The following is a 25,778-nucleotide window of genomic DNA, read 5'->3' as shown; positions in this document are numbered from 1 at the left end:
CTCATTTTCTTATTCTCTTATTCTCTTATTTTTGAAAGATGAGTGTATTTTATCGTAATTTTCCAAGTCCGGGACCAAATGTTTATATATTGCGACCTACGTAAACCTCTCCTCTCCTCTCATCTTCTCATCTTCTCATTTTTGAAAAAATGAGTGCACCTTATCGTAATTTTCCAAGTCCGGAGCCAAATGTTTATATATATCGTGACCTTCGTAAACCTCTCCTCTCATCCTCTTATTTTTGAAAGATGAGTGTATTTTATCGTAATTTTTCAAGTCCGGGACCAAATGTTTATATATTGCGACCTATGTAAACCTCTCTCTCTCGGGGAGGGAACGATGTGCCACACACATACGTACGCGCGCTTATGTATTGTAACACAAACAAACAAACAAAATAATAATTGTTGTTTTTAGGAGGCCTGGCCCCTATATAACCTCGCCAGGGTGCGTGGTGCCCAACCAAAAATGTAAAAGTTTTCTAATGGCTGCGGTTATAGATTACCGCACCTCTGTAGAGTTTCACGTGTTTTTTTTTTCCCCCAAACTTCCATGAAACCCTACAGAGGACCTCCGTAATGCATGCAACGTGTACTAACGACTCTAGTGTTATTTGATGTTGTGATATTTTTGGATATAGAGTTTTATTGTGAGATATAGATAAAAATAATTATGTTTATTATAATATTTTCTTGATGAAGATGGAGAATGTATGTGTGTGTTACAAATAAAGTTGCATGCTTTTTTTTCTAGTGTGTGTGTATATGTTTTTGATGTTTCGACAGCATCTGAAACGATAAAAAAGAAATTTTATTGTTAATTTTCACGTGTAAAAAACAACAACAAATTTTTTTTTGTGCAAATTTTCTGATTGTCTCGTGCTATAGTGCAAAAAGATATTGTAGCTGATAGCTAATGAAATTAACATTTGTAAGTGATCTGAACTAGTGAAATTCGTATTGTGCTATTGTAACTGATTGTGCTAGTACAAAAAATTTCTTATTGTGCAAGAAAATAGATGTTAAAAAACTTGTTAAAACTGCTCTGTGACCCTCTCGTTCTTCACGTCGTAGGCGAAGGACTTCTCTGCAATCAGGATGACACTGCATAGGGTATCCTCGGGCAAGGCATCGTGGAACTCGCAGACGACCTTGATGTTGGTTCGATCGTTGACCACAACCTTTTTTCTCTTAGATGTGTTGATGACGGTCATGGGTCTCCGTGCTTTGAACTCGCTGGGCGTGTAGTACATGTCCACACTTCCCTCGGTCACGCGTTTGTAAGCCGAATACGCTTCGTAAAGTTTGAGGTAATTGTTTTTGGTCATGTCGAGGTTGTAATTCTCGCGCGGGAACACTTCGTTGCGTCCATTCTTCAGATAAACGTTCTTGATCTTGCAGTCGTCGAATTTGCTGGAATCTTTTTCCTGATTTTTGTCCCTCCCGGTCTGAAAGAGCACTACAACGAAATCTGGCATGTCGAACTGTATGTTGTTGAACTGCGTCGTCACGTCGAATTCCATGTGACTTCCGGACGCCATCTTCTGCACGCACTGGTAACCGTGAAAGTGAATCAGCACCTGCGGACTTTTCAAGATCTCCGCTTTGTACTTGAGGGCGTAGTTCGTTTCGTATTCCACCACCGGCATTCTCAATTCCATGCTTTGGATGACGCACTTGGCTGCTTCGGGTAAAGTGTTGGCTATCGGCGTGGTGCCGTCCGGACCCAAAGTAGAGTATCGCATCAGTGCGTCGTTGTCGTTGGCCGCTCTTCGAAACGTGACTCTCAGTCCTCCCTTCCACATGATCTCCTTGTAGTCCGAGAAGAAACCAGGCAGCAGACGCATGGGAAAGAGCACCGTGTGACTTCTCGTCGATATTTTGGTCCCGGCTTCGAATCCTCCTGCCTGATAGTACGCTGCGTCTGTTTTGGATAATTTCAATGTTCCCACTGCCGTCGACGTGATGCCTGGATAGTCTATTCTGTCGATGACGGTATTGTGTTTCCTCACCTCTACCTGCGAGAACAGGTGAGGCACGAAGTTGTCCACGAGTATCAAGTTTGCTGCTGCAGGAAACGCGTCTCCGCTTTCTTTCTTCACCACGTCGAATTGAAGGTAGAGGTCCGCTCTGTGAGGATGAATGAACCCGTCGCCTACGTCCACATCGTATTCGATCTCCCTGTTCGCTTCGTTCAGATTGGCAAACGTGCGACGGTTGGGAGGGAAAGATTGCAATTCGTAACTTTCGATTTGCTCCATTTTACATGTATGGTTATTTATTATACGTTGATCTCCACGATGGCAGTAGTTGTTGCACCTGCGAAATCCACCACGTCTCCTTTCTCGTTCGTCACTACCAACTCTATGTCGTCTATGCGGTTGCGACATACTGGAAAATAGATCGGCGAAGAGGGCGTGTAGATGATCGGTTCCATGAATTCGGAACTTGGTTTGAAAGTGGCTATGATTCCCGTCTGCTTGTGACTTCCTAACAATCCGTCCGAGGATTTCGTGATCATACCTTCTGCCACGTTACAGTGTACGTTCAGAGTCTCTATGGCCAAGAATTTAGGAATGTTGGTTGCTGTGTGCTTGATGCCAGCTTCGAGTTTGGTGTTGTTCTCGAAACCTAAAAGTTCTCCTATGGTGCCCAGGTCCACGGTCTCCGTCGCCGACAGGATTTCCACTCTGTGCGTAACCGAATTTTGAGAAAAGTACGTGCTTTTGGGTAACTGAGCTTGCAAAGTGGAAAGATTGTATTGTCCTGGCGTGACGACAATGTGTTCGCTTCCGACGCTAATTTTGTTGTTGTGCTGCGTAACATTAGGTATGAGGTACATGCTGTAGAATGCACGCAGAGCCACGGATTTAGGATAGACAATGTCGTCGTGCAGCGTGAGTTTCAAGATTGAAGATTCGCTCGTGAGATGGAACACGCCCATCCTAGTGATGCTGTTTGAGGTTCCACAGTACTTTCTGGAAATCTTCGACCGTAGGGTTATTTATTTTAGAGAAAAACGCGAGCACGGAGAGGCAGAGATGACCGCAGTTCACGTCTCCAAAATCTTGAATGCGTTCGTCGTTGTAGTATATAGAGGTTTTGTTCGTTTTCAGATAATGAACTAAATTTGTAGGTGGAACACCTCCGAAAGAATCGAAAACGAATGCTTTATCATCGTTTTTGTGGTAACATATCCAATGTGTGCCTGGATTTTCTTGACCGTCCAAGTTGACTACGCCACATTCTCTTTTTTTCACGCTTGAAGGTAACGAGTCGGACATAAAAACTCCTCTGAAGTGTTTGATTTGTAACGGTTCGATCAGAGATTCAATGTCTCGGTTGGTGAGTGCTTCTGTTTCTTTTTTTTAAACTTCTTCATCACGCCCTTTCCTCCTTTCTTCTCCATGGCCAGGTTGTGACGTTTCTGTTCTTCCAATTCCGCCTTGTTCTTCTTCGAGTCGATGACGGTTTTCGCAATGGCGGCACTTCCGCCAGCCAAACTTCCAACGGCCCCCAATGCTGCTAGGATGGCCGGGATGCTGAATATGAAACCTCCGATTTTTTGCTGTTTCCGCGAACGCTGCAATCTTTTTAATTGAGGTGTGCTGAGCAGCAATTTCATTCCATGTCCTTTCGACAAGCAAGAACGTTTCTTCTCGCGTTGTTTCTTGGTGAGTAACCCATCGAGAGCACCTAGATTTTTTAGATTGGAGTATGGTATCTGGTACACGACACCCTTGGGCTTCATGTTGATGCTCTATGTGTTATTTTCACGGTATGTTATTTATATATATTCTGAGATTTTTTTCTTGTGTAGTTTTTTTACGGTATGTTATTTATATATTTTCAAGGCCTCGCAGTTGTTACACAAATTCTATTACGTGCTTCGTTTTCTTGCCAAGAAGTTCTTTTGTCCCCTTGTACACGATTTGAGTTTTGTTCTCGATTAAAATAGATAGCTTCTCGTCGCATAACATGTTAGCGTATCGATCTGGTAAAAATAGACTGTATTGTGCGTTGAGCAACAGACGTACCTTGGGACCATACTGGGTAGAAACAATTGAACCGGAAGTTATCGTGTAAGATTTGTCGACTTCCAATTCCCGAATTTTTACATACTCGACTGACAAATTTAGCATTTGTTTTAATGCTTGGAGATCACTTATTTTTTCAGTTGTCATATCGAAGAAGAGAAAATTTTCAGTGTGTGTGTTAGGGAAATTTAATTGTTTTTTCACGATGTGAGTTATTTATATATACCGAAGATTATTCTTTTCACGATGTGTGTTATTTATATATCAAGTTTTTTGACACGTATATATATATTATTATTTTTTTAACAGAGGAAGAAAGTTCGTGCTTCGGAGAACACGATGATGTGCGTAGTGATATCTTCCCTCTCCTGCATAGACTTGTACCAATCATCAGTATACCGTCTTCTTCCCTGCATTGCCTCGTGCAGTTCGTCCAACCTATCGTTTAATTTTTCCCCTGCAGCCGAAAGCAGAATGTTGAGATCATCGCACCTCAGGCCGCTGATCTCCCGAAGATGGTCCTTGAGAACCATTTCACAAGGGATGCGAAATTCCGGCGTTGTTTTTGCTATGATCACAAGTTTATTAACATCTCCGTTAACTACCTTTTTGAATATTTTAGATAGTAGTTCGTGTGGCAAATCAGTTATGCAAGCCATGTTGTTTTTTTTACTGTATGTTATTTATATACCCCACCCCAATTTTTGTTTCGTGTTCATGGCGATGGTGGTGCCTAGTGCGGCGACCCGTTCACCCAACGATGCGTCTCTGCTCACGAACCTTTCGAAAGCTGCGTGCTCTAACTTTCTATCTGCTTCGTGACGTGCATCCAGATCCGTCTGCGTGGTGTTGTAGGCGATGTCGTGATCTTTGCATGCGGCGTCCAACGGATTCACACCCTTGTCTCCTCTCTCCAATCTTTTCTCGAGTTTGGTACCCGGTCCACAGTACTGGTAGCCAGGTAGATGCATCTCGAAAGGTAACTTGTTGATGATGTCGTTCACAAGTCCCTTTCCTTCGGCCACGTTCCAAAATTTCGGAGGCAGCGTGTTGATGATTTTGATCAGGTAACCTATGCCCTTGTCGTCGTTCACGATGAAGTTGGAAAGTTTCGTGCTGATCATGTCCACGATGCCAACCTTCTCGTTGTAGAAATTACGGTTGCCTGCATTCTCTTCGCCGGCTATCACCAACAATCGGTCCACGAGCTTCCTCACGTCGTCCACCCAAACGAATTCTTTGGGTAACGTGTTGTAGCGTTTGACGCCGCTGCCTGTTTTGACCTGGTTCCAAATCGGTTTGATGAGATTCCTGTACTTCTCGCCGCTGCTTGATTTCACCCTATTCTGCGAGGCGTCGTTGTTCTGGTACAAGGCATCCGTCATGATCAGAATTTCCTTGTAACTCTGGTAATCTTCGTCGGTGTAATCTTTCGGCTGCTTTTTGGCGACGAGTTCCCACAGTCCCACCGTACCCGGATACCTGTTCCAACTATCCTTGTCGCCTAAATTGACTTTAATGTCGTTGCCTTCGAAGGTCACCTTCGATTTCCCAATCTTCCACACCACACCGCCGCCTTCGCTGGTTTCCATGCTGGGATACAATCCGAACACTTCATCCTTGTCGAATTTCCCCGTGCTCAGGTAGTCTCGTGCCAAAGGTCCCAACTCGATTTTATCCGAAGACGTGCTGCCTATGGCTCGACGTCGTGCCGGTGCATTCTTCAGTTCGAACGGCGTCGAAGGAATGCTCGAAATGGGCGTGGGTACGGCGTAACTTTTAGCTGCGAGCGGTACGAGTTCATTAATCAAATTTTTATTTTGTTCCGTGACACTTTTAATTTCTTTACCTAGACCGCTGATGGCATCGATCACAGGTTGATCCTGACGTTTCTTCTCTTCGTAGAATCCGCGATTTTCGGATTTCCAACCTTTGAAGCGTTTCGCGAGGTAATCGCGAAGCTTGAGATTTTCGTCTTCAATTTTTCGTTTCGTCATGACGTTATTTATATACGTCGTTTCTCACAACGTTGCAACGTTTAGAAAGTCGTTGATTTTGTTTCTGTATTTTCCGTCGTTGGGTTTCCTCGTCATGTCGATCGTCACAAATCCGAAATCGTCACCGTTCCAGCAAGTAGAGCAGCAGCCTTCCGAAAATTGATTGTAGTTCATGTCTCCCCCTACGTAGTCATCGTACGCGTGCTTGAGGTTGGTGTGATCTTGGCGAAACAAACATATGAAATTAGCATTGTCACGTACTAACTGTTTTGGAATTTTGGAAAATGTTTGAGCTAGGTAGAAGCAATCCATTCCTTTGTGACGACCTTGCGTGAAAAAGTTGCGAATTTCATTTTGATTTTCCAGAATGGCGTCGTCGAACACAACGACTGAATTTTCACGACAATTGTCAAGTGGTTTTATTTCCGAGGTGAACGTTGCAATGTCCAGACCATCGTACAGTTTCATCAGTTGCTGGTATTTGGATTGCTCCAAACTTTTCGAGAACACGTACAGGTGCCTGTTCTTCCAATCTAACCAATTCGGTGCGAGGAGAAAATTGTCCACGAGCAGTGTCGTTTTCCCACACCCCGAAGGACCTACGATCAGACAACGGATGCTGTTGGGAAGCAATTCGCCGTTCTTTTTCTTCCTTCCATTTTCCGAATTAGGTAAACGTTTCACAACATTCCACGTACTCATAGAATCACTTCGTTTGAATCGATCCAACTTGTTTCCGGAAGTCCCAGCCATTTCACCAAAAGTTTGTTGCCTCTCTTGCGCAAAACTTTTTCGATAAGGTACGTGTCGGGGTATTTAGTTTTAGAGAGTTCCTCTTCGTAGAAGCGCCCCAATAAAATTTCACCGCCACTGTCCTTTATTATATACGTGTGACGGTTCCCGGGTAGAACTCGAACCACGGTAAAAAGTTCAGTACTCCAGTTTCGTGTAAAACCCCTGTCGAACGTTCGCTTCAATTTACTAACCCTCACCTGTTCTCCAATTTTGTATTTAGCTTTTTTTGTCGTGGGCGTGTACTTTGGACAGTAAACGCTAGAAATTAAACGTTGCTCGTCGGACTTGGTAACGTCAGCTGGCTTCATGCCTATCGTTGCGTGCCGTGTGTGATTATAGTCGTTAACAAGTTCCGGAAGAATAGTGACCCACTTGTAGCTTCCCTGAAGCGTGAAGCGTGACCACATGCGCGATTTCAGAGTGCGATTGAATCTTTCCACGATGCTGGCCTTGACGTCACTGAAGGTCGAGTAATGTTGAACGTTGTGTTTCCGAATAAACTTTTGGAATACGGCATTGTAAAATTCCTTCCCTTTGTCCGTGTGCAGAAACCGAGGTCGTCTGCCGCCGCTTTCGCGAAAAATTGTCTTGAATGCTTCCGTGAGGCACGTTCCTGTTTTTGCCTTCAAAGGTAGAGCCCATGCGAATTTCGAAAATGTGTCTATGACGGTGAGGAGGTACTTGTTGCCCTTGTTCAATTTATGCACGTTTTTTAACTTGCCGCTACTCATTTCGACGAGGTCGCTTTCCCAGAGGTCGTCGATTCCCTTGGTTACCACAGCCAAACGTTTGTAGTTGCGGCGTGCAGGTTTATGCAATTCTTGGACGATGGCTTGCCTAGACATTTTTATTATTTTTAGAGATTACGTTTGAAGAGAAGCACCAGCGTGATGGGATTCAAAGAGGGTGGCACTTCGCTCGTGTTTTGAATGATCAGCTTATCGCCGGCACTCACGTCGAAAACGGTGAGATCTTCGTCTTCGTGTATTTCATATATGTTGCGCGTTTCGTTCCAACGTGCCAGAGGAATGTTTCCTGCTTTCTGGACACCACGATTCGATATCAAAGTCATGGTGGGAACGCTAGCTTTTCTGCCGTGAGACCAGTACGAAAATTCGTTTATCTGAATCGTGCCATCGAGGAAAAACTTGTAGTACGGATGATAAGGATGTAGCATGTACAGTTTGTTACCTTCGACGAACGTGGAGATTCTCTGTTGATTGGGTACGCTGTTGATTTCGATGGCTTGCAGAGAATGCAGTTTAGCGAATTTAGTGTCGACGCTAACGAGGTTACTGTGAAGCTGACCCAGTGTGTTTTGTACGGGCAACAAATGTTCGACTATGGTATCTGTTACGGTAGAAAATGACGGTTTGATTTTCACTTCCACGTTCAACTGCTTGTAGCTTTCGTTGAGTTCTTGCAACTTGGCACCGAAAGAGGTCAGCGTTGATTCCTGCGTTGATTCCAGCACTCCAACTTGATCTCTGATGTTGACGACGATGTTCTGAAGGTTCTCGACTTGATTCAATTTCGAGCTCTTCTCGGTAAGATCGTTCACGATGCTTCGCATCTCTGTAAACTGCGTGTGAAGGTCGGCGACGCTCTGCGAAGTGGGCAGCGTCGACACCAGCGAGGCAAGTTCGTCTCGAATCTGTTCCACGTTCGCCGTTTCCGTTTCCAGTCGTTTCAGCATACGTGATATGTTCCTTTTCAAGGCATGTAATTCTTTGGAGGTGGGGAGATTGGCCACTTTACTCTCGAGATCGCTCAACGAACTTTTGATGTCACTCGAATCTGATAGGGCCGTCACCGCCGTTTTCAATTTTTCCAAATCTTCGCTCGAAGGCACGCTTGTTCGTAACGATTCCAAGTCACCCTGTATGTTGTCCAGTACGTGATGAAAATGAGTAAGATTGGATTCGACGTTCAAATTTTCCAAATATTGGATCTTCTGCTGAACCGTGCTCAACGTGTCCTGAATACTCGTCAACACACTTGCTTCAGCGTGAATATTTTTAATTTCTTCGTTGATCAATTCCAAGGACGCCTGAAGCGTAGCGATGGTGGTTTGAATGTGTTCGAAATCTTGATAGGCCTCCAATTGAATTTTTATGTTCGCGACGCTTTTACCGATGACCTGCAGTTCGTCCGACGATGGTAGGTTCGTCATGGTATCTTCCAAAGTCTGCAACTTGGATTTGATTTCTTCCAACGTGCCGGTGAATTCTTCTTGTAATTTAGAAACAACGACCTGCAAGCGTTCTATATCAATATTATTCACCACGGTTTGAAGTTCAGAGAAATTCTTTTCTATTGCGGAAGTTCGCTCTTCGATTTCGAGTTTCAATTTTTCCAAATCTTCATTTTTCGATTGAAATTGCTGTAATTTGGCCAAATCATTTTGAAGCGAATCCATGCTCAACTGTATATTTTGAATGTTGTCGTAAGAAGGTACGTCGACATAATTTTTTATCAGTGTTTTCAGTTCGGAATCGATTTTCAGAATGGGATCGAGACATTGCGTTTGGAGCGTAGCGATCTCCGACTCTAAACTTTTGTTTAAGGTCTCCTGCAAAGCGATCAAATCGGTCCTCAACTTCTTAACTCGAATGTCCAACATGAGAATCTCTTCTGCATGGTCTACACGCTTGGTGTTGCCGAAAATGTCGTTAGGCATTTTTGGTTAACGGTTATTTATAATAGGATAGACGATTCGTAATTCTACGAAGAGAGGAATAAGTTTGTCGTAATCTCCTAGGAGTTCCACGTAAAGATAATCTCCTGCAGACACATCGTACGACATGTTAGAAAGTATCTTGTCGTGCTTCATTCGAAAAATATTCTTGCCGGTAGAAATTTTGATTTCGCCTGTGTTCTCCGGATTCACGGTGATTTGAAGTTTCCCGTCGATCGGAATTTCATAGAAATGTAAATTGTTATTGAAGACGTAAAACATCTTGCCCACATCGTTATTTATTTCCGTCCATATACTATTAAGATGTACAATTAGTAGACCATTGAGTTTAGATAACACGGAAGGTAAGAGGTTATTGGAATTTGGTAATGCAGTCTCCATGTTGCTTTGTTTGCGAAAACCAAAGAGATTCATTGTCCTTGTTAGGTATTTAACACGTGCCTTTGCTATTCTTCAAAACCAGACAGAGGAAAAGAATGAAAGAGGGAGCCCTCGGGCGATGAAAAGTTGCAACCTGTTATTATGTTGTTAAGCCCGCTCCAAACCCAGGCTCATTAAATTCAACTTTTATTTTTCATCGCCCGAGGGCTCCCTCTTTCATTCTTTTCCTCTGTCTGCTTTTGAAGAGGAAAAGACACAGCGGACTTCATGGCTATGGGGTTACAGTTAACACACGTCACATTTATCGCTTCCATTGTAGTGCCCCCACTCTCGCGTGTGGATTTTACAATCGAGAACACGTAACTTTTTGTCCGTTGCATCCAATGCTACTTTGGTTACGCGCGTCGTGTACAAATCATGCAATTTACTTGCAATGCGATGATCGGTGCTGAGTTGCCTTTTACCATGAAAAAGGCATTCCTTGTAGTCTTGCATGCTAAATTTGCTGGTACTTATTTTTCCCACCCCCTTCGCTTTCTTGATCTCTTTTTCTTCTGCAATCTTTACACAGTACATTTTGGCACGAAGCCCCGCAAATTCGCTGATGTACTCCCCGCCAACTTCATCTTTGAACTTTCCAATCGTCATTTTGTTTTCTGCCGAATGTAAGTGATGGCCTGATGGTAAGTTGCTAAAATCAAACAGATGCTTCATCTTAGTCAGATCATGTTCGAGGCTTGGTGTTTGGATTAGAAAAATGAAGCTATCCGTGTCAATGTAACATATTTGGATGTTATCTCCATAAAAAGATTGAAACTGATCGTAGTACGATTGGTACATGTGCAATTTTGATAGTTCAAGGACAGTGGCACCTATGGCAATCGGCTTGTTGAGCATCACTTGCTTCTTGTTCCTCTCGACGAATACTAGATTCTCGTCGAAAATGGTGAAGTTTTTGAAGTAGGGGGACGCGACGATCTTTTCAAATTTCTTTTCGTCCGTGACCAACGTTGCGTCGATGTAATTACGCACGTTCTCCATCGTCTTGCCGTAGATGGCGTTATTGAACAGTTTGTACAGATCCTTGTCTGCAGGCGATGTCGATTGCGCTCTGCGGTGCGTGTTCTCGGTTATGTAGGGTTCCAGCCACTTGCTCTGTCGGAACTTCAATCCTCTATGAACTTTCTTCAACTGCAAGCCGTGACTTATGTAAAATTGGAGGAGTCGGTAGTGCAGAACGTAATTCCGCTTGTTCTCCATGCTTAGTATGAGTTTTGGCTCTGATCCTCCAGGTGGCTTCTTTTTGGAGGGGGCCAGGGCCAATCCATGATGTTTCTCGTGAAGTGTTTCGGGATAATCGAGATCCACTTCCAAGAAACAACCCCATTCATTATCTTCGCTCCAGTTGAGAAAATCCTCGCAGGAGAGTTCCTCTTCGGTCATCCATGCGTAGTCGCTGATGGGAAGACACTGGGACATGGAGTGGCCGTACAGGTTGTTGACATCCCAGTAGACAATGTAGGTGTTGGGCTTCGATGCATCGTAACCAGGCGTATGAGGATTGTTTGCCTGAGCATGGCGTCGGGGACATTGGACGATGCCACCGCGTATCGCACTCTCCATGAAAGCATACTGTTTCTTCTCTGCGATGAGGCCCACTTCCACGTTGGTGTATTTCATCATCGATTCCCAAGTCAATCCCGGCGTGGTGAAGAAATACGCAGGATCCAACTTGTATATCGCGATGCATCTCTTACGAAACGATTCGAAAATATCCATCAGAAGTGTCACGTCCAATTTCAGATAAAGATCGTGATAATCGCGTAAAGTTTGGCAATTGAATGCCGTCCACACACTACGAGCGTGTTCGTAGTCCTCTTCGGAACAAACGTCCTCCGTGAGAGAAGAATAAAATACCTCCCGGGGTGGAAGTTCCGTCTCATCAAATTTCTCGAAATCGTTGACGTACTCGTAGGGGTAGACGCCCTTGCGACGCAACAGATTCAAATTCTCATCTCTCCCCGAAAAACATTTTTGCTTGGTGGCCACAAGATCTTCGTCGCCAAGTTGAGATGCAAGGCTTGCGAGGCTGGAGGACAGGAAATTGTAAGAGTCCAGGATTCGCACTTCCACACTTCCTCCTTCTTCAAGAGGGATCCACACTCTCACTGTAATATACTTCTCGCTCGTTCTCGGAATGATGCTGATTCGAGAAGTTATGTTGTGGAGCTCTTTGACGAAGAGATGTGTGTCGTACTTCTCCGTGTAGTGCAGAAACACGGCAACAAAATGCGACTCCTTAATTTTAAGATTGCACGAATTACAGATGGTGCTTAGAAATAATCCATTCTGATGGTTATGGTGGACAACCTTGTAATTTTCGGGGGTGAAAGCCTGGTTACACTCCTCGCATCTTGTCGCCGCGTCATGTCTCTGTTGTTGTTCTGTTGTGAGAGCAGGTGGAGAAATGTAAGAGCCTTTCAGGCCAGGTGCAAGTTCTCTCGCGCATTCCGCTATCTTCTCAACAAAATGTTTTGCCGCATCGGGTCCGCAATACAAGATGACATCATTCAATTTTTCTCCGTAGATGGAGAAACTGCAAGGCTCGTGGTGAAAAATTTGGGTCGTGCTTGAGGTAGAGGGATCAGGGTCGCAAGACGTCATGGGAACTTGGAAGCTTTCAAAGTCGGCATAAAGGACGACGGGATGGTGGAGAAGAGCCTGGTGTTTCTGAAATTTCATCTTGGTTCCGGGTTCCGGCATGACATCTTCAGGTTCTGCATTCACAGAGCCAAAACACTTGTGCTGTTCTCTCATCTTCTTACCCCCGCGAAAAATTCTCATACACCGATCGCAAATTTCGATCTTATCGCGATTCTTGCTGATCTGCCTTCCTACTAATCCTGAGAAATTCCGTATCAAACTGTAACGGCCATCTACAAGCAAGAGTCGAATTACATTATTCTGCCTTCTCGCAGGTCTTAAGACACGAATATTGCCGGAATCGTCAACCCCAAAAACAGAAATATCGATATATTCTTTTTTTTCCTCTCTATAGTTTTTTAAAAATTGATTGATCTTATTCAGGGGCACAGGATAGGAAATTCCTCTCATCATATTCTCGTATCTTCCCTCGTATCCTCTGTAATTGGACAGACGTTGGGGGTCATTATTATTTGCTGGGTGTAATGCAGCGATGACAGACCACAGGAAACTCTTCTGATCATTACTTTGTATGTTCAACACTGCATTTTGTTTTTTTTGTTTTTTTGTTTTTTTTTGAGTGCTGCGTAATGGTTTGAAATTGCAGACTCTAAGTTCTAACATGTGGTTGTGACCGCAAAGACTCCACCCACTTCCTCTACCTTCAAACTCTTCTTGTTTTTGTGTCAGGTGATCAAATAGCCGTGTCACTATCTCGTCAAGATTCTCGTTATTGTCATCGTGTAAGCTTTCACACCCTTCGTAAAAGCTGAAAGTGCTTGACTCGGACGAGACAACTTTCTCATACAGCAGAGTCAAGACAAGATGAATTTTAATTGCAACATTGACGAGGCAATCACGTAATTTATCGACTACCAGAGATTTCACATTGTTGAGGAAGATGCTCGAGTCACACTTTTCATCCCTTCCAGATTTATACGTTATGATACGTGCACTTTTATTCAAAGCACCCTCCTCATCCCCATCAGTGCGAGATTTCTTTGCCGGCGGGGCTACGACATCATGATCCGGAAGACGACATTTTTTCAAATGCCTAGCAATATTAGGTTTAGAAATCAACTTTCCACAGTTGCGACATGCCACTTTCCCGCAAAAACCGGAGGGACCTGGTTGCGATTCCATTTTTTCCTTCTGTTATTTATATATATATACACAGAGAAATTTTTTGGGGGGTTGTGGTGATGGTAGTGGAAAGCGCACTGAAACAGAAGGAAAAAAAAGTTGAAAAAAATGCTAGATATTTTTTCCTTCCACATATATATATTAGACGCAAACAGTATGTATGTATGTATGTATGTATGTATGTATGTATGTATGTATGTATGTGTGCGTGCACTGTTGTAGGAGGTTAAAAATATACGACATGTAAGTGTGTGTCAATTTTTTATGACTCCTCTGAATATGTGTGTGTCAGACGCAAAACAAAAAATATTAATATATCATGAAAATAAAAACTTACCTTTCAACAGAGATAGAGAGAGACTTCAAAATAAAAACTTGTAGCTCACTAAAACTTCCACGATAATATATATGTATACTGCCAGATAAACAATTAAGAATACTGAACTGCCACGATTGACGTTCACCTTTCAAGAGAGATAGAGAAACTTCAAAATAAAACTTGTAGCTCACTAAAACTTCCACGATGATATATATGTATACTGCCAGACAAACAAATTAAAAAATACTGAACTGCCACGATTGACGTTCACTATGATAATGACGTACAAAAAACTGGTAGGTTATATAGGAACTCCTCTCCTTTTTCTCCTTCTCTCCTTCCTACTCCACGCGACTCTCTTTGGTGAAAACACAATGAGCGCTATAGTCAATGTCCTAGCAAATAAAAACCCTTGTTGACTGATTTACTCATGTTATATATTTTTTTTCAACAAAAATTTTGTGATGCGCACAATATCCTGTGGGGGACAAATAACAATAAACAGGACGTTGATAGTTCCACCCATGTATGTATTGTCGATCATTTCCCCTCGGCCTGTATTCCACGCCCCGTCAGGGTGTGGTGTGTGAAACAAACGATTCCCAGTATAAAACTCAAAAAGCGGAAGATGCTGCTGTGTTTGCTTCCGCCACATCCCCCTCTGATTCTATTGTTATCGGGGATGTGATGGATTCTTTATTCAGAACCGTGGGAAAGCTAAAAAAAAATAGAATCTCTTCAGGCGAAAAAGGATGCAAGGTGAATGGGTTCGGGGAGGGGTTGCTGTGGATAGTTTGGTCCCGTGATGAAAATATTACATTGAGCGACGAAACACAATTTCCCCACAGGAACAGAAAAAATTCTACCGAGCGTGGCTATCCACGCGAACATTAGAAATTGCCTGAATGCCTTGGGGGGGGGTTGGCATAGGATTATCGATTTTCGTTTTTAGAGAATAATTTATGTAAGATTCTAGCATCGAGAATAAACAATATTGATTAAATTTTTGACAACATTCACAGTACAAATCTAAACTCGTGATGATTTCGCCGTTACCACGCACCCCGGCAAAGTTATATAGGGGCCAGGCCTCCTAAAAACAACAATTATTATTTTGTTTGTTTGTTTGTGTTACAATACATAAGCGCGCGTACGTATGTGTGTGGCACATCGTTCCCTCCCCGAGAGAGAGAGGTTTACATAGGTCGCAATATATAAACATTTGGTCCCGGACTTGAAAAATTACGATAAAATACACTCATCTTTCAAAAATAAGAGGATGAGAGGAGAGGTTTACGAAGGTCACGATATATATAAACATTTGGCTCCGGACTTGGAAAATTACGATAAGGTGCACTCATTTTTTCAAAAATGAGAAGATGAGAAGATGAGAGGAGAGGAGAGGTTTACGTAGGTCGCAATATATAAACATTTGGTCCCGGACTTGGAAAATTACGATAAAATACACTCATCTTTCAAAAATAAGAGAATAAGAGAATAAGAAAATGAGAAGATGAGAGCACGCGCGTGTGTATATGCCACATCGTTCCCCGAGAGAGAGGTTTACGAAGATCGCTATATATAAACATTTGGTCCCGGACTTGGAAAATTACAATAAGGTGCACTCATCCTTCAAGAATGAGAGAATGAGAGAATGAGAAATTAAGAAGATGAGAGCGCGCGCGTGTGTATATGCCACATCGTTCCCCCCGAGAGAGAGGTTTACGAAGGTCGCTATATATAAACATTTTTTGGTCCCCTTGATTCCAGCACTCCAACTTCATCTCTAATGTTGACGACAATATTCTAAAAGTAGAGAGAATGAGAGAATGAGAGAATGAGAGGATAAGAGAATAAAAGGATGAGAAGAGAGGTTTACGAAGATCACAATATATAAACATTTGGTCCCAAACTTGGAAAATTACGATAAAGTGCACTCATCCTTCAAGAATGAGAGAATGAGAGAATGAGAGAATAAGAAAAGAGGTTTACGTAGGTCACGATATATAAACATTTGGTCCCAGACTTGGAAAATTACGATAAGATGCACTCATCTTTCAAAAAATAAGAAAATAAGAAATTAAAAAGATGAGAGGATAAGAGAAAGATGGGAGGATGAGAGGAGGATGAGAGGAAGATGAGAGAATAAAAAGAGAATGAGAAAGATGAGGAGGATGAGGAGATGAGAGCTCATCTTTCACTCATCACTGCCTTTTTGCGCCCGTGAAACGTCGTCAGCGTACTAAATGAGGCGCGGAGCAGGGAGAGAAAGTGAGTTTTTCAACTTTTTGTGGTCGTTTAGTCAAGAAATCAAAGTTGCGGTGGGAGTCACAAAAATACTCTACTGTTTGTATTGGCAACTTGGTCAACCTGAGGTTATTGTAAGGAACTATTTCCTAGATGTTCATGTAACCGTTATAAAATTACAAATAAAATATATTCACAAGATTAGATATACTAACAACGAAGAAATAAATTCAGAGGTAATTTTCAAATGCATGTGTATAGAGTAATTCTAGAAGTACAGAGCTATATCAGAGTATTGAACTTCTTTTTGCAGGATAACGTTTACAATATTGACGCGACAGAATAAATAAGAACTGTTTCTCCAAGGGAAGCATAGGGCGTAGTGTATTGGTTAGAGTTCTCCTCTCCTCGTCTATCCTCTCTTTCTTCTCTCCTCTACTTTTCCTCTTCTCCTCTCGCTTTCTCTTTCTCCTGTCATTTGTCACCTCTCGTTTTCTCTCATCTCTTCTCCTTTCTGTAGACTCATCAGCGATGAAATGCTAGAAAACCTATTATTTTTCTTTCAGAAAGAATTTTGTCACTTGCGATATAATATTGATATTTTTAATACTTTTTATACAATAATACTTGTTTTTATTTCTTATTATAAATATTTATTGTGCATGTGGCAACCCTGAAATTGAGCCTTACTCTACACGCAACCCACCAACACCTTGTGTAAATTGGGTTGCCTAGTTTAAAATGTCGTTGTCCTAAAACTTTTGAGAGGCACTGTACAATGCCCAACAGTAGTCAGCCATCATGTTACTCCAATGTCCTTGATACCTTTTCTCCACATTCCTCATGTCCTGATGGAACCGTTCGCCTTGTTCCTCACTTAATTCACCAAGATTTTGTGGAAAGTTATCAAGGTGTGAATGCAAAAAATGTAATTTGAGATTCATGTTACAACCCAGCTCTTGAAATTTAAGTAACATATTCTCAACAACTTCTCTGTAATCAGGACTTTTGTGGTTCCCCAAGAAGTTCAACACTAACACAATGCTATCCAAGCATCTCTTACAACTACAGTCATTGTTTCCTCGAAGTCCTTATCATTCATTAATTTCCTAATGTCTGGTCCAACAAAAACACCTTCTTTCACTTTGCCGTAAGACAGGGATGGAAATTTGTTGCATATGAACTGGAAACATTGTCCTTCCTTGTTAAGTGCCTTCTCAAATTTTTGATATGAAGAGGGGGAAGTACAACTTTCTCAGGACTGACTAAATGTTGTTGTACGATGTTCTTTGAACCTGGGTTCAACATTTTCCATATTGGTCATTCTTTCCTTTCCCAGTGGTAATTTCGTGCCCTACTATCCCACTCACAGATGTAACATGGCATTTTCGTATATCCACATTGTAGTCCAAGTAAAATCCTCAAAACTTTAAGATCACCACACACCAACCAACCATGGTCCTCATATTTAATTTTATTAGGAACAAGTTGCATATTGCTGTAGGTTTCTTTTAGTGACACAGAATGAACAATAGGAACTGAGGGAAACTTATTTCCATTATGTAACAGAACAAATTTTAAACTTGCTTTATTCGAGTCAATGAATAGCCTCCAATCAGTTGAAAGACGAGGAAAATTTAACTTCAGCAAACCGGACACATCACAAAAAAACACGAGAGAATCTTGTTTCGAGAAATACGGCACAAACACTTTTTCTCGGTGTCTATACCGTATCAATCCCTAAGATTATATGTTTATTTTATTTAAGTCTCTCTGAACGCTTCATGTTGTCCAGGGCATTCACTTGTTTTTCTCAGTTGTCTTAACCTCTGAGCCATGTTTACAATGCATTGTGTTGTGCCATGCAAACCTCCTGAGCATTCAGGAAACAGGTAATACTTCTGGTTATAGAGTCAGCGGTTTGCATGGTAGCAATTAATAACACGATTCGGCATAGAGGAAGAGCTCGATGGCCTAGTAATATAGAGGTGAGACAAGCTGAGAAGGGGCTGACTTTTGGGATTGAGTTGAGGGAGAAGAGGTGGTCAGCAAGGCAGTAGGTCAGAAGTGGAACGACGCTTTGGTCGACGAATTGGAGAAGCTTACAGAGGACTTCGCTTATTTGATTCAGCTTAATACTTCAGATATACAGGTAATTATCCTAACACCCAGCCATGATTCAGGTTCAACGGTTCACAAAACCCAACGAGTGACCGTTGTCTTTTCTGTAGTCTAGTTCCTTAGTGTGATTTTGTACCTTTCGCATTGCCAAGCGTTAACTCGTCATGCTAATGACGAGTGGTCTCATCAGAGGATGAATGATGAGTAATTTACATCACCCATTGATTAATTGGTTAACAGTTTAGATATTCATAAGATCCCACGAACTTTAAGGTTCGTTACGATACCAGGAAAATGTTGTTCCACAAGCCAGCAAGTTCTTTTCATTAAGTCTGGAACCAAGAAGCTCAGCTGATTCTTTAGATAAATTTAGGTCTCTAACTAAATCATTGAGTTCGCTTTGAGTGAACGGTATAGGGTCACGAGATCCGTGAGGGGGGGGTCATAAATGTCATCCATCTTCCATTTTACTTCCTTCCACTGAATCACTTAGTGAACCAGGATCACTTACACACTCAAGAATTGATGGAGGTGTCGGTACAGGCAAGTCTGGACCGTGCAACACAGGTATTATTCCAAAGGGAATATTGGGATACACTATCCTCTTCTTGTTTCTAATATTTCGACCTACAATTTCACAGGAACAGAAGTAACAATTATTGCTGTGATCCTGAGGCTCCCTCCACACCATGGGTATTGCAAATGGTATAGATGGCCGCTTTCCCGTGCTCCAGTTTCGTAAAGATTCCACACATTATCTACATACCTTGTGTGGGGCCCACGATTTATCTTCATCTCCTAGTTTTATTTTAAAGTATGCGTAATATGCTCTTCTTACAAAATCTGTAATTTCCTGTCTCTGTGCCCGTGGAACAAATTCACTGCAGATGTAGCAAAACACATCTGTGCTATTCAGACAACCACAAGATGCGATGGGCACACCACAGTAATGTAGCACACTGAACAAACAAATGTTAATGTAGGAGATCAACGTATCATGGAAGCAAATTAGGACTTTTGACAGTTACATATAAAATTAATTTCAAATTATATATCAATGTTTTACATAGTATTATTTTCAGCATTTAGGCAAAAAACATATTACGTAATTAATTTAAATAAAACAAAACTTTTCTGTGTTTAAAGCTTATTCGTCTTTATTACTTGTTGAATAATTTTCAAACGTACCAGTGACATCTAGCGACAATCACTTCAATTGCACTGAAATGTGCATACCACAACCTACATATATAAATCGTGAATTGTAAAAAATTATTGCATGATGTGAGAAAACTAATGCCAGTTTTAGCATCAGCAAGTTCAAATACGTGTATAACACCCAAAATTATAAAAACAACAGAACCCATGCGGCCCTGTGTTATTAGTTCAGAACATACAAATCAAATCTCAGTGTCCTGTTGTGTTTCAACTGATGATTCTAATTTAAAAAATAAAGTCGGTCCCCGTGGCGGAGTGGTTAGCACATCGCGCTACGATGCTAGGAGCCCCGGGTTCGAATCCCGGAAGGGGCATGGATGTTTGTGAGTGTCTATTTAACAATTTCATCATATCATCACTCATCCCCATCTTCGCAAATTAGCCAAAAGTGGCACAAAAAGCGAAGTAAAATAAAGCAATATAGCAATCAATCTATTTTAAAAATTATGAAGATAGAACGTACGAAAACCATAGTGATTAAATAGAATTAGAATGGTAACACTATTAAGCCTTGTTTCCATATTAAATACACTACAGTTGCTGATCAAGACAGTTTATTAAAAATTAAAACAACTTTACACGTTACGTTTCTACCCTACATCAGGGTGCCTTGTAATCAAAGGGTCCCGGGTTCGATACACATAGTGGTTCGGATCTCACTTTACACTGTATGTCCTGTCCCGATTAGCCTTAATGTGCATGAAGTGGACTTAAAACAGCAAATCAACCAACCAACCAACCTACATCAGGGTCTTCCTCAGACGGAGAACTGAACGCAAAATCTTTGATTTTGATTTTGAGTTTTTTATTTGATTGATTTTGAGTTTAGTTCTCCGTCTGAGGAAGACCCTGATGTAGGGTAGAAACGTAACTTGGAAAGTGCTTTTAAGTGTTAATAAACTGCCTTGATCAGCAACTGTATTGTAAATAATTAAGAATACAGGTTTACAGGAAGTCTAAAAGTAAAAAGAAAATGCGAAGCTTGTTTTTATGGCAAGAGAGGCCAAAGGCAATTTAAAGTGGGATCCTATCGGTAATCGGATTGATTGATTTTTTTTGGAGCGTCGGCATGCATGGCCATTTTGCACACTTCAGTATATTGTGGCATGTTCGGAAGGCTCTGATATATTGAGAAAAATCCCCTTATGTAAAATGTGTAAAATTAAAATGAGCCGTAAGGAGCCCCTTGTAAAAGGTTGACTGTGGAAGGTTGTAAAGGGACCTGCACAGGACAAACACAACGCTTCAAAAAAGGTGGGATAGTTTAAAAACTACCTCAGAGACAGTGGGAAAGGTCTGCTCTTCTCAGAAAGCTAAAATAACATGGCCTAAAACAATCCCTTCGTCTCCCAACAGAGATGACAAATCATTGGGAAGGTTATTGATTGATTGATTTGCTTTATTTTACTTCGCTTTTTGGGCCACTTTTGGCTAATTTGCGAAGATGGGGATGAGTGATGATATCATAAAATAGATGAATGGACACTCACAAACATCCATTCCCAGGCCGGAATTCGAACCCGGGATGATGTGCTAGCCACTACGCCACGGAGGCCGGCATTTTTGGGAAGGTTAGAACCCAGTCTGAACTAACGAACTAACTCTCCAGCCTTCTTATACCCGAATGTTTATGGATGCAGCAATACAAGCCTTCATTTGGTCCTATCTTCTGCAAGATCTATTCACTCTTTCTCACCCCTATCATCCGAGAGACCCGAGTTCGATCCCGAGATTTTTTTCAACCTGTTCAAGCGGCTCCTTCACCCACCCAGCGTCGTTTAAAGTAGGTACCTGGAGGAAACGCTGGAGGTAAAGGTGGTCAGCCGTGATCAGGAAAGTGTGGAGCCCTAACCCCACACCCCCTATACTCCTTCGTGGCGTGGTGCATAAGACGGGGGGCACTTTACGTCACCGATTTCCTTTACGTCCATTTCAATGGTATCTCTCCATCTTTGTCTTGCCCTTCCTATTGTTCTCTTACCACCAGGTTTCCCAACAAGAATCCTGTAAACTCTTCTTTCCTCTCCCATTCGTGCCACATGACTTGCTAATCTAAGTCTTCTTGATGAAATCATTATAATACGTAATATCTCGAAATGACTACAAATTGCGTAGTTCAAAATTATGTAACCTTCTCCACTCACCTGTCTCCTCATCCCTTTTAGGTCCAAATATTTTCCTAAGGATCTTATTTTCAAACACTCAATTTAAGTACCTCTTTCAAAGTAAGGGACCAAGTTTCGCATCCATATAATACTACAGGCAAAATTACTGTTTTTACATTTTAACTTTTAGTTTCTTAGATATTATACGAGAAGATAAAAATGTATGAAGAGAAAAGTAACACGTATTTCCTGAATTAAGCCTGCTTTTTATTTCCTCTTTAATATAATTTTCATTTGTTAGTAATACTCCCAAGTACTTGAATTTGAAAACTGGTTCCCCGTCTGAGGGAATTAAAATCGGCACATTCGAGAAGAACATTTAAAATAATTTTACAGGTACGACACAGGGGAGGGTCTAGCCCTTGCAGCAAATGACGATGTGTGAGACGACTGTGTCCGATTCGAACCCACGTTAAGATGACTTTTTATCGGCGAGAGGGACGGGTCGAGGGTAATTCCTGCTACTTATCAACAAAAATCTAAATATACTATTAAAAAGTTGTTTTTTTTAATAATTGGAAACCACTCACTCATAATTTTGAAATTTCTCTGTTGCAGCCAACTGTGGGGGATTTCTAGGTCTATGTCTAGGATTCAGCGCCCTCAGCGTCATAGAGATTGTGTACTTCTTCACTTTCCGATTGTTCGCACTGCTCTATTACTTCAGGCGACAGCGAAGAAAGATGGAATCTTCTGAAGATGAACCTACAAAGCCGACCAATGACATTTACTTTTAAGACTTTTCCCCCATTATTTCCTAACTTATAATAACCTTTTCCCTGTATATTTTAGCCTGTTACTATTGGTGAATGTAATTTTAGTAATGTTTAGTCTCCTTCTATCTTTCTGTGCCATGAGTCAATAAATTTTGATAAACATGAAAGAAGTCATTATTTCCCTTTTTTTTTAAAAAAAATATATATATATATCTAATGGTTCTTTATAAGTAGGACTGAGTCAATACCACTTAGAACCGATACGTTAAACGATTCCCACCAATACCGATATCGGTACTTGAAAGTTGTAATAATTGACTGTTCCTCAAAATATTGATTAACATTTGTGTGAAAGATATAAAACAATTAACCAAGATTTTACTTTAAAATATTAAAGAATTGCACTATAATATTACATGTTATGTTATACAAAAATTCATTTTTCACATAAAAGTGGTGTAAAATAGAAAAGGAACTTCGAATTTTGCATAATTTTCAGAATAATTAGATGAAAATGGCGGGAAGTATCAGTTGGTATCGGAAGATGAATTCCAACCGATACAGATACATCGGCATCGGCCCAGCCCTATTTATAAGAGTTGGATTTAGATACACACGGATATATTGCAAGAAGAGATTTTGTAACATATACGAAAGAAGCATTTTAAAACTCTTAGGGATGTTTAATGACCTATCTGACGCCTTGATGTTTGGAAACACTGACAGGGAGTTACGTCATCAAACATTTGGTTCACGTAGTGCAAGCAAATTGAAGCAACAGGAATTGTGCGCCAGAGAGATCTTCTTGCTTTCTCTTCTCGACATTCATAAAATTTTCGGTCTTCATGGCTGCCCCTTTGTGGTAGTTAGTGTTTGAGTGTTTTTCCAAAACAGTTGACTTAAAAGTCCTTTTTTAACCCACGAAACTCTCGGACTGCATACACGAAACTTGGTCCGGTCACTAATAAATCGTCACTCAAAACGTAGATTTTCAGTCGATCTGTGCAGCTTATTTCCTTTTTTTTAAAAAAAAATGATGCTCCAATGCCCATTACTGCTGAAATATTTATTTTAGAGACTTTCGATCTCTTCGGCTCATGATCCGAAACTAGCACTACACTGTCGGCAATGTCTTCAGCTTTCGACCCGAACTTGTACTAATAGTGGTAGACTTCAGCACTTTCCAGGAAAATGTGTCACTAGTCCTCTTCATCCCCGAATCTCTACATCTTATAAAACTGTCAATGGACACTGACTGATCACTAATCGACTGTCACACTTACTCGTGAAGTCTTATTGAATTATATTCTGTTGTACAAACAAACTGTAAAATTAAATCCGCGTATTTACATCCATATTATATTCTGGAATGTTCCGCACTCTTTTTGTAGTAATGCAACGAATCGCCCGACTCATGGCGCTACCTTCAACAGTGCTTTGTTGTGCAACTTCCAAATGCTGACAAATCTTTAAATAATGCTCAACTTCGTTGCGACAACACCGAAAGAGCAAGAAAAGTTTACATACAATATTATTAATAACATTGTTATCCTTCAGCAGTGACGTGCGGTGACGTCGACACTTGGGGTAGCAATGAGTGGCGTGCCCAACGGGTCATAACCTACCCCCCCCCCCATCCTTTTAGAGCCCAGTATTCCTAAAAGAAGAACGTCAAATACAGGAAAAATTGCAAAGTTAGGAATGGCTACAAAAAATTGTACACATAACTTCCACCCACTTTCGAAAATCAAAAACCATTTGATTTGACTACTGAGCCAGAGATGCCGGGTTTGAATCTCGGCTTGGCAATGGGTGATCTTTGTGTGTGTGCCCCTTCATCAATTTTATTGTATCGTCTTCGCGATTAGCCAAATATGGCGGAAAGCGAAGTAAAATAAACCAAATCAAACAATCAATCAATGAATGATTTGATTTGATTCGCTTTTTTGATACATTTGGTTAATCGCGAAGATGATACGACAAAATTAATGAAGGCTCAAACACAAAGAAAACCCATGTCCAGGTAGGGGTTCGAACCCGGAACTCCTGGTGCTGTAGCGCGCAGTGGTAACCACTCCCCCACGGTTGGTTGATTTGATGGTTGATTTGACGTTTTAAGTCCATTTTATACACAGAAAGGCTAATCGGAACTAGACCTATAGTTTAATGTGGGATCCGAACCACTATATACCTCCATTGGGTACAGATCCGGGACCACTTGCACTCCCCCACGCAGGTCGGTCGACAACAAACATCTGAGGAAGGCGCTAACCATTCGGATACGTGGGTATCGGCAAAGCAAACTGCATTTTTCCTGAGTATAGTAATTTTCAATGGAATTTTTGAAACATCATCTTTATATATGATTAACGTTTTTTCAAAAATTTTGCATTGCTTGATTTCCCTAATTTCCCTATCTCACGATCTCGTTACTGAAGGATCCGGACTCGAGCCCAGGCCTTTGCATGAGTGTTTCTTTGCAACCACTCTTCACCCGTTTAATTTAATCAACGTTCATCGTCATGGCAGAAATTAGGTAAAGCGATGGAAGAGAGAAGAAAATACAAATAATTTCCTCGCAGTGCATCTGCAGGGCACTGTGAAATCAGGAGCCTTGAATTCTCTGTTTATGATTGTCCCTCACGACTTTCCAAGCTCTTAGCTACTTATTCCGATTAAATCTATACAGCTAGAAAAAGCAATGGGTAACAAAACACACCTTTAAACAAACCTTTTTTCTACTTTCTTCAATGATATTCATTTGGCTTTTTGAGTTCTGGGATACATTTTTCATTTCTATTTTTTTTCATTATTCACTGCAGGCAGAGTGCAACACATTAAGAACAAGAATGCACGCTCGTCACGAATCCCGGCCTGAATTATTCTTTTTGAGGTCCGTTAATCAATTTCATCATATCATCAATCATCCTCATTTTCGCGATAACCAAATGTGGCAGAAAAGTGAAGTAAAATAAACCAAACCAACAACAAGAATTACAACGCGCGTTCACTTGCCCAAATAAATACATCCGTATTTATTATTGTTTAGCTTATCCATTTTTTTATTGGAGGCCAAGAGATTAGTATATTTAAATAAAACACTACTAAAACGAGAGCAAGAGAGAGCGTGAGCAAATATTTGTTATTTAATCATTATACATTTCAATTTTTAAAAAAAGCATAAAATTTTTGTCTGCACATAAGACGTTCCAATTGCATAAATAATAAAAGTTCATCCC

General features: G+C 41.2%; 1 protein-coding gene across 1 annotated transcript in view; it reads left to right on the top strand.

Moving 5' to 3' along the window:
* LOC145994149 (uncharacterized) overlaps window positions 1-22,654 on the top strand; it is a 209,859-nt gene extending 187,205 nt beyond the window's left edge. Inside the window, exon 18 of the mRNA XM_083130240.1 lies at window positions 22,382-22,654. Coding sequence (XP_082986366.1) covers window positions 22,382-22,560 — 179 coding nt within the window. The 3' untranslated portion in view covers window positions 22,561-22,654. The remainder of the gene's footprint in view (window positions 1-22,381) is intronic.
* Window positions 22,655-25,778: the final 3,124 nt, after the last annotated feature.

This window comes from Lepisma saccharinum, chromosome 10 (genome assembly GCF_977018435.1).
Source record: "Lepisma saccharinum chromosome 10, izLepSacc3.1, whole genome shotgun sequence".
Lineage (NCBI taxonomy): Eukaryota > Metazoa > Arthropoda > Insecta > Zygentoma > Lepismatidae > Lepisma > Lepisma saccharinum.
This window is presented reverse-complemented; position numbering and strand designations above follow the sequence as displayed.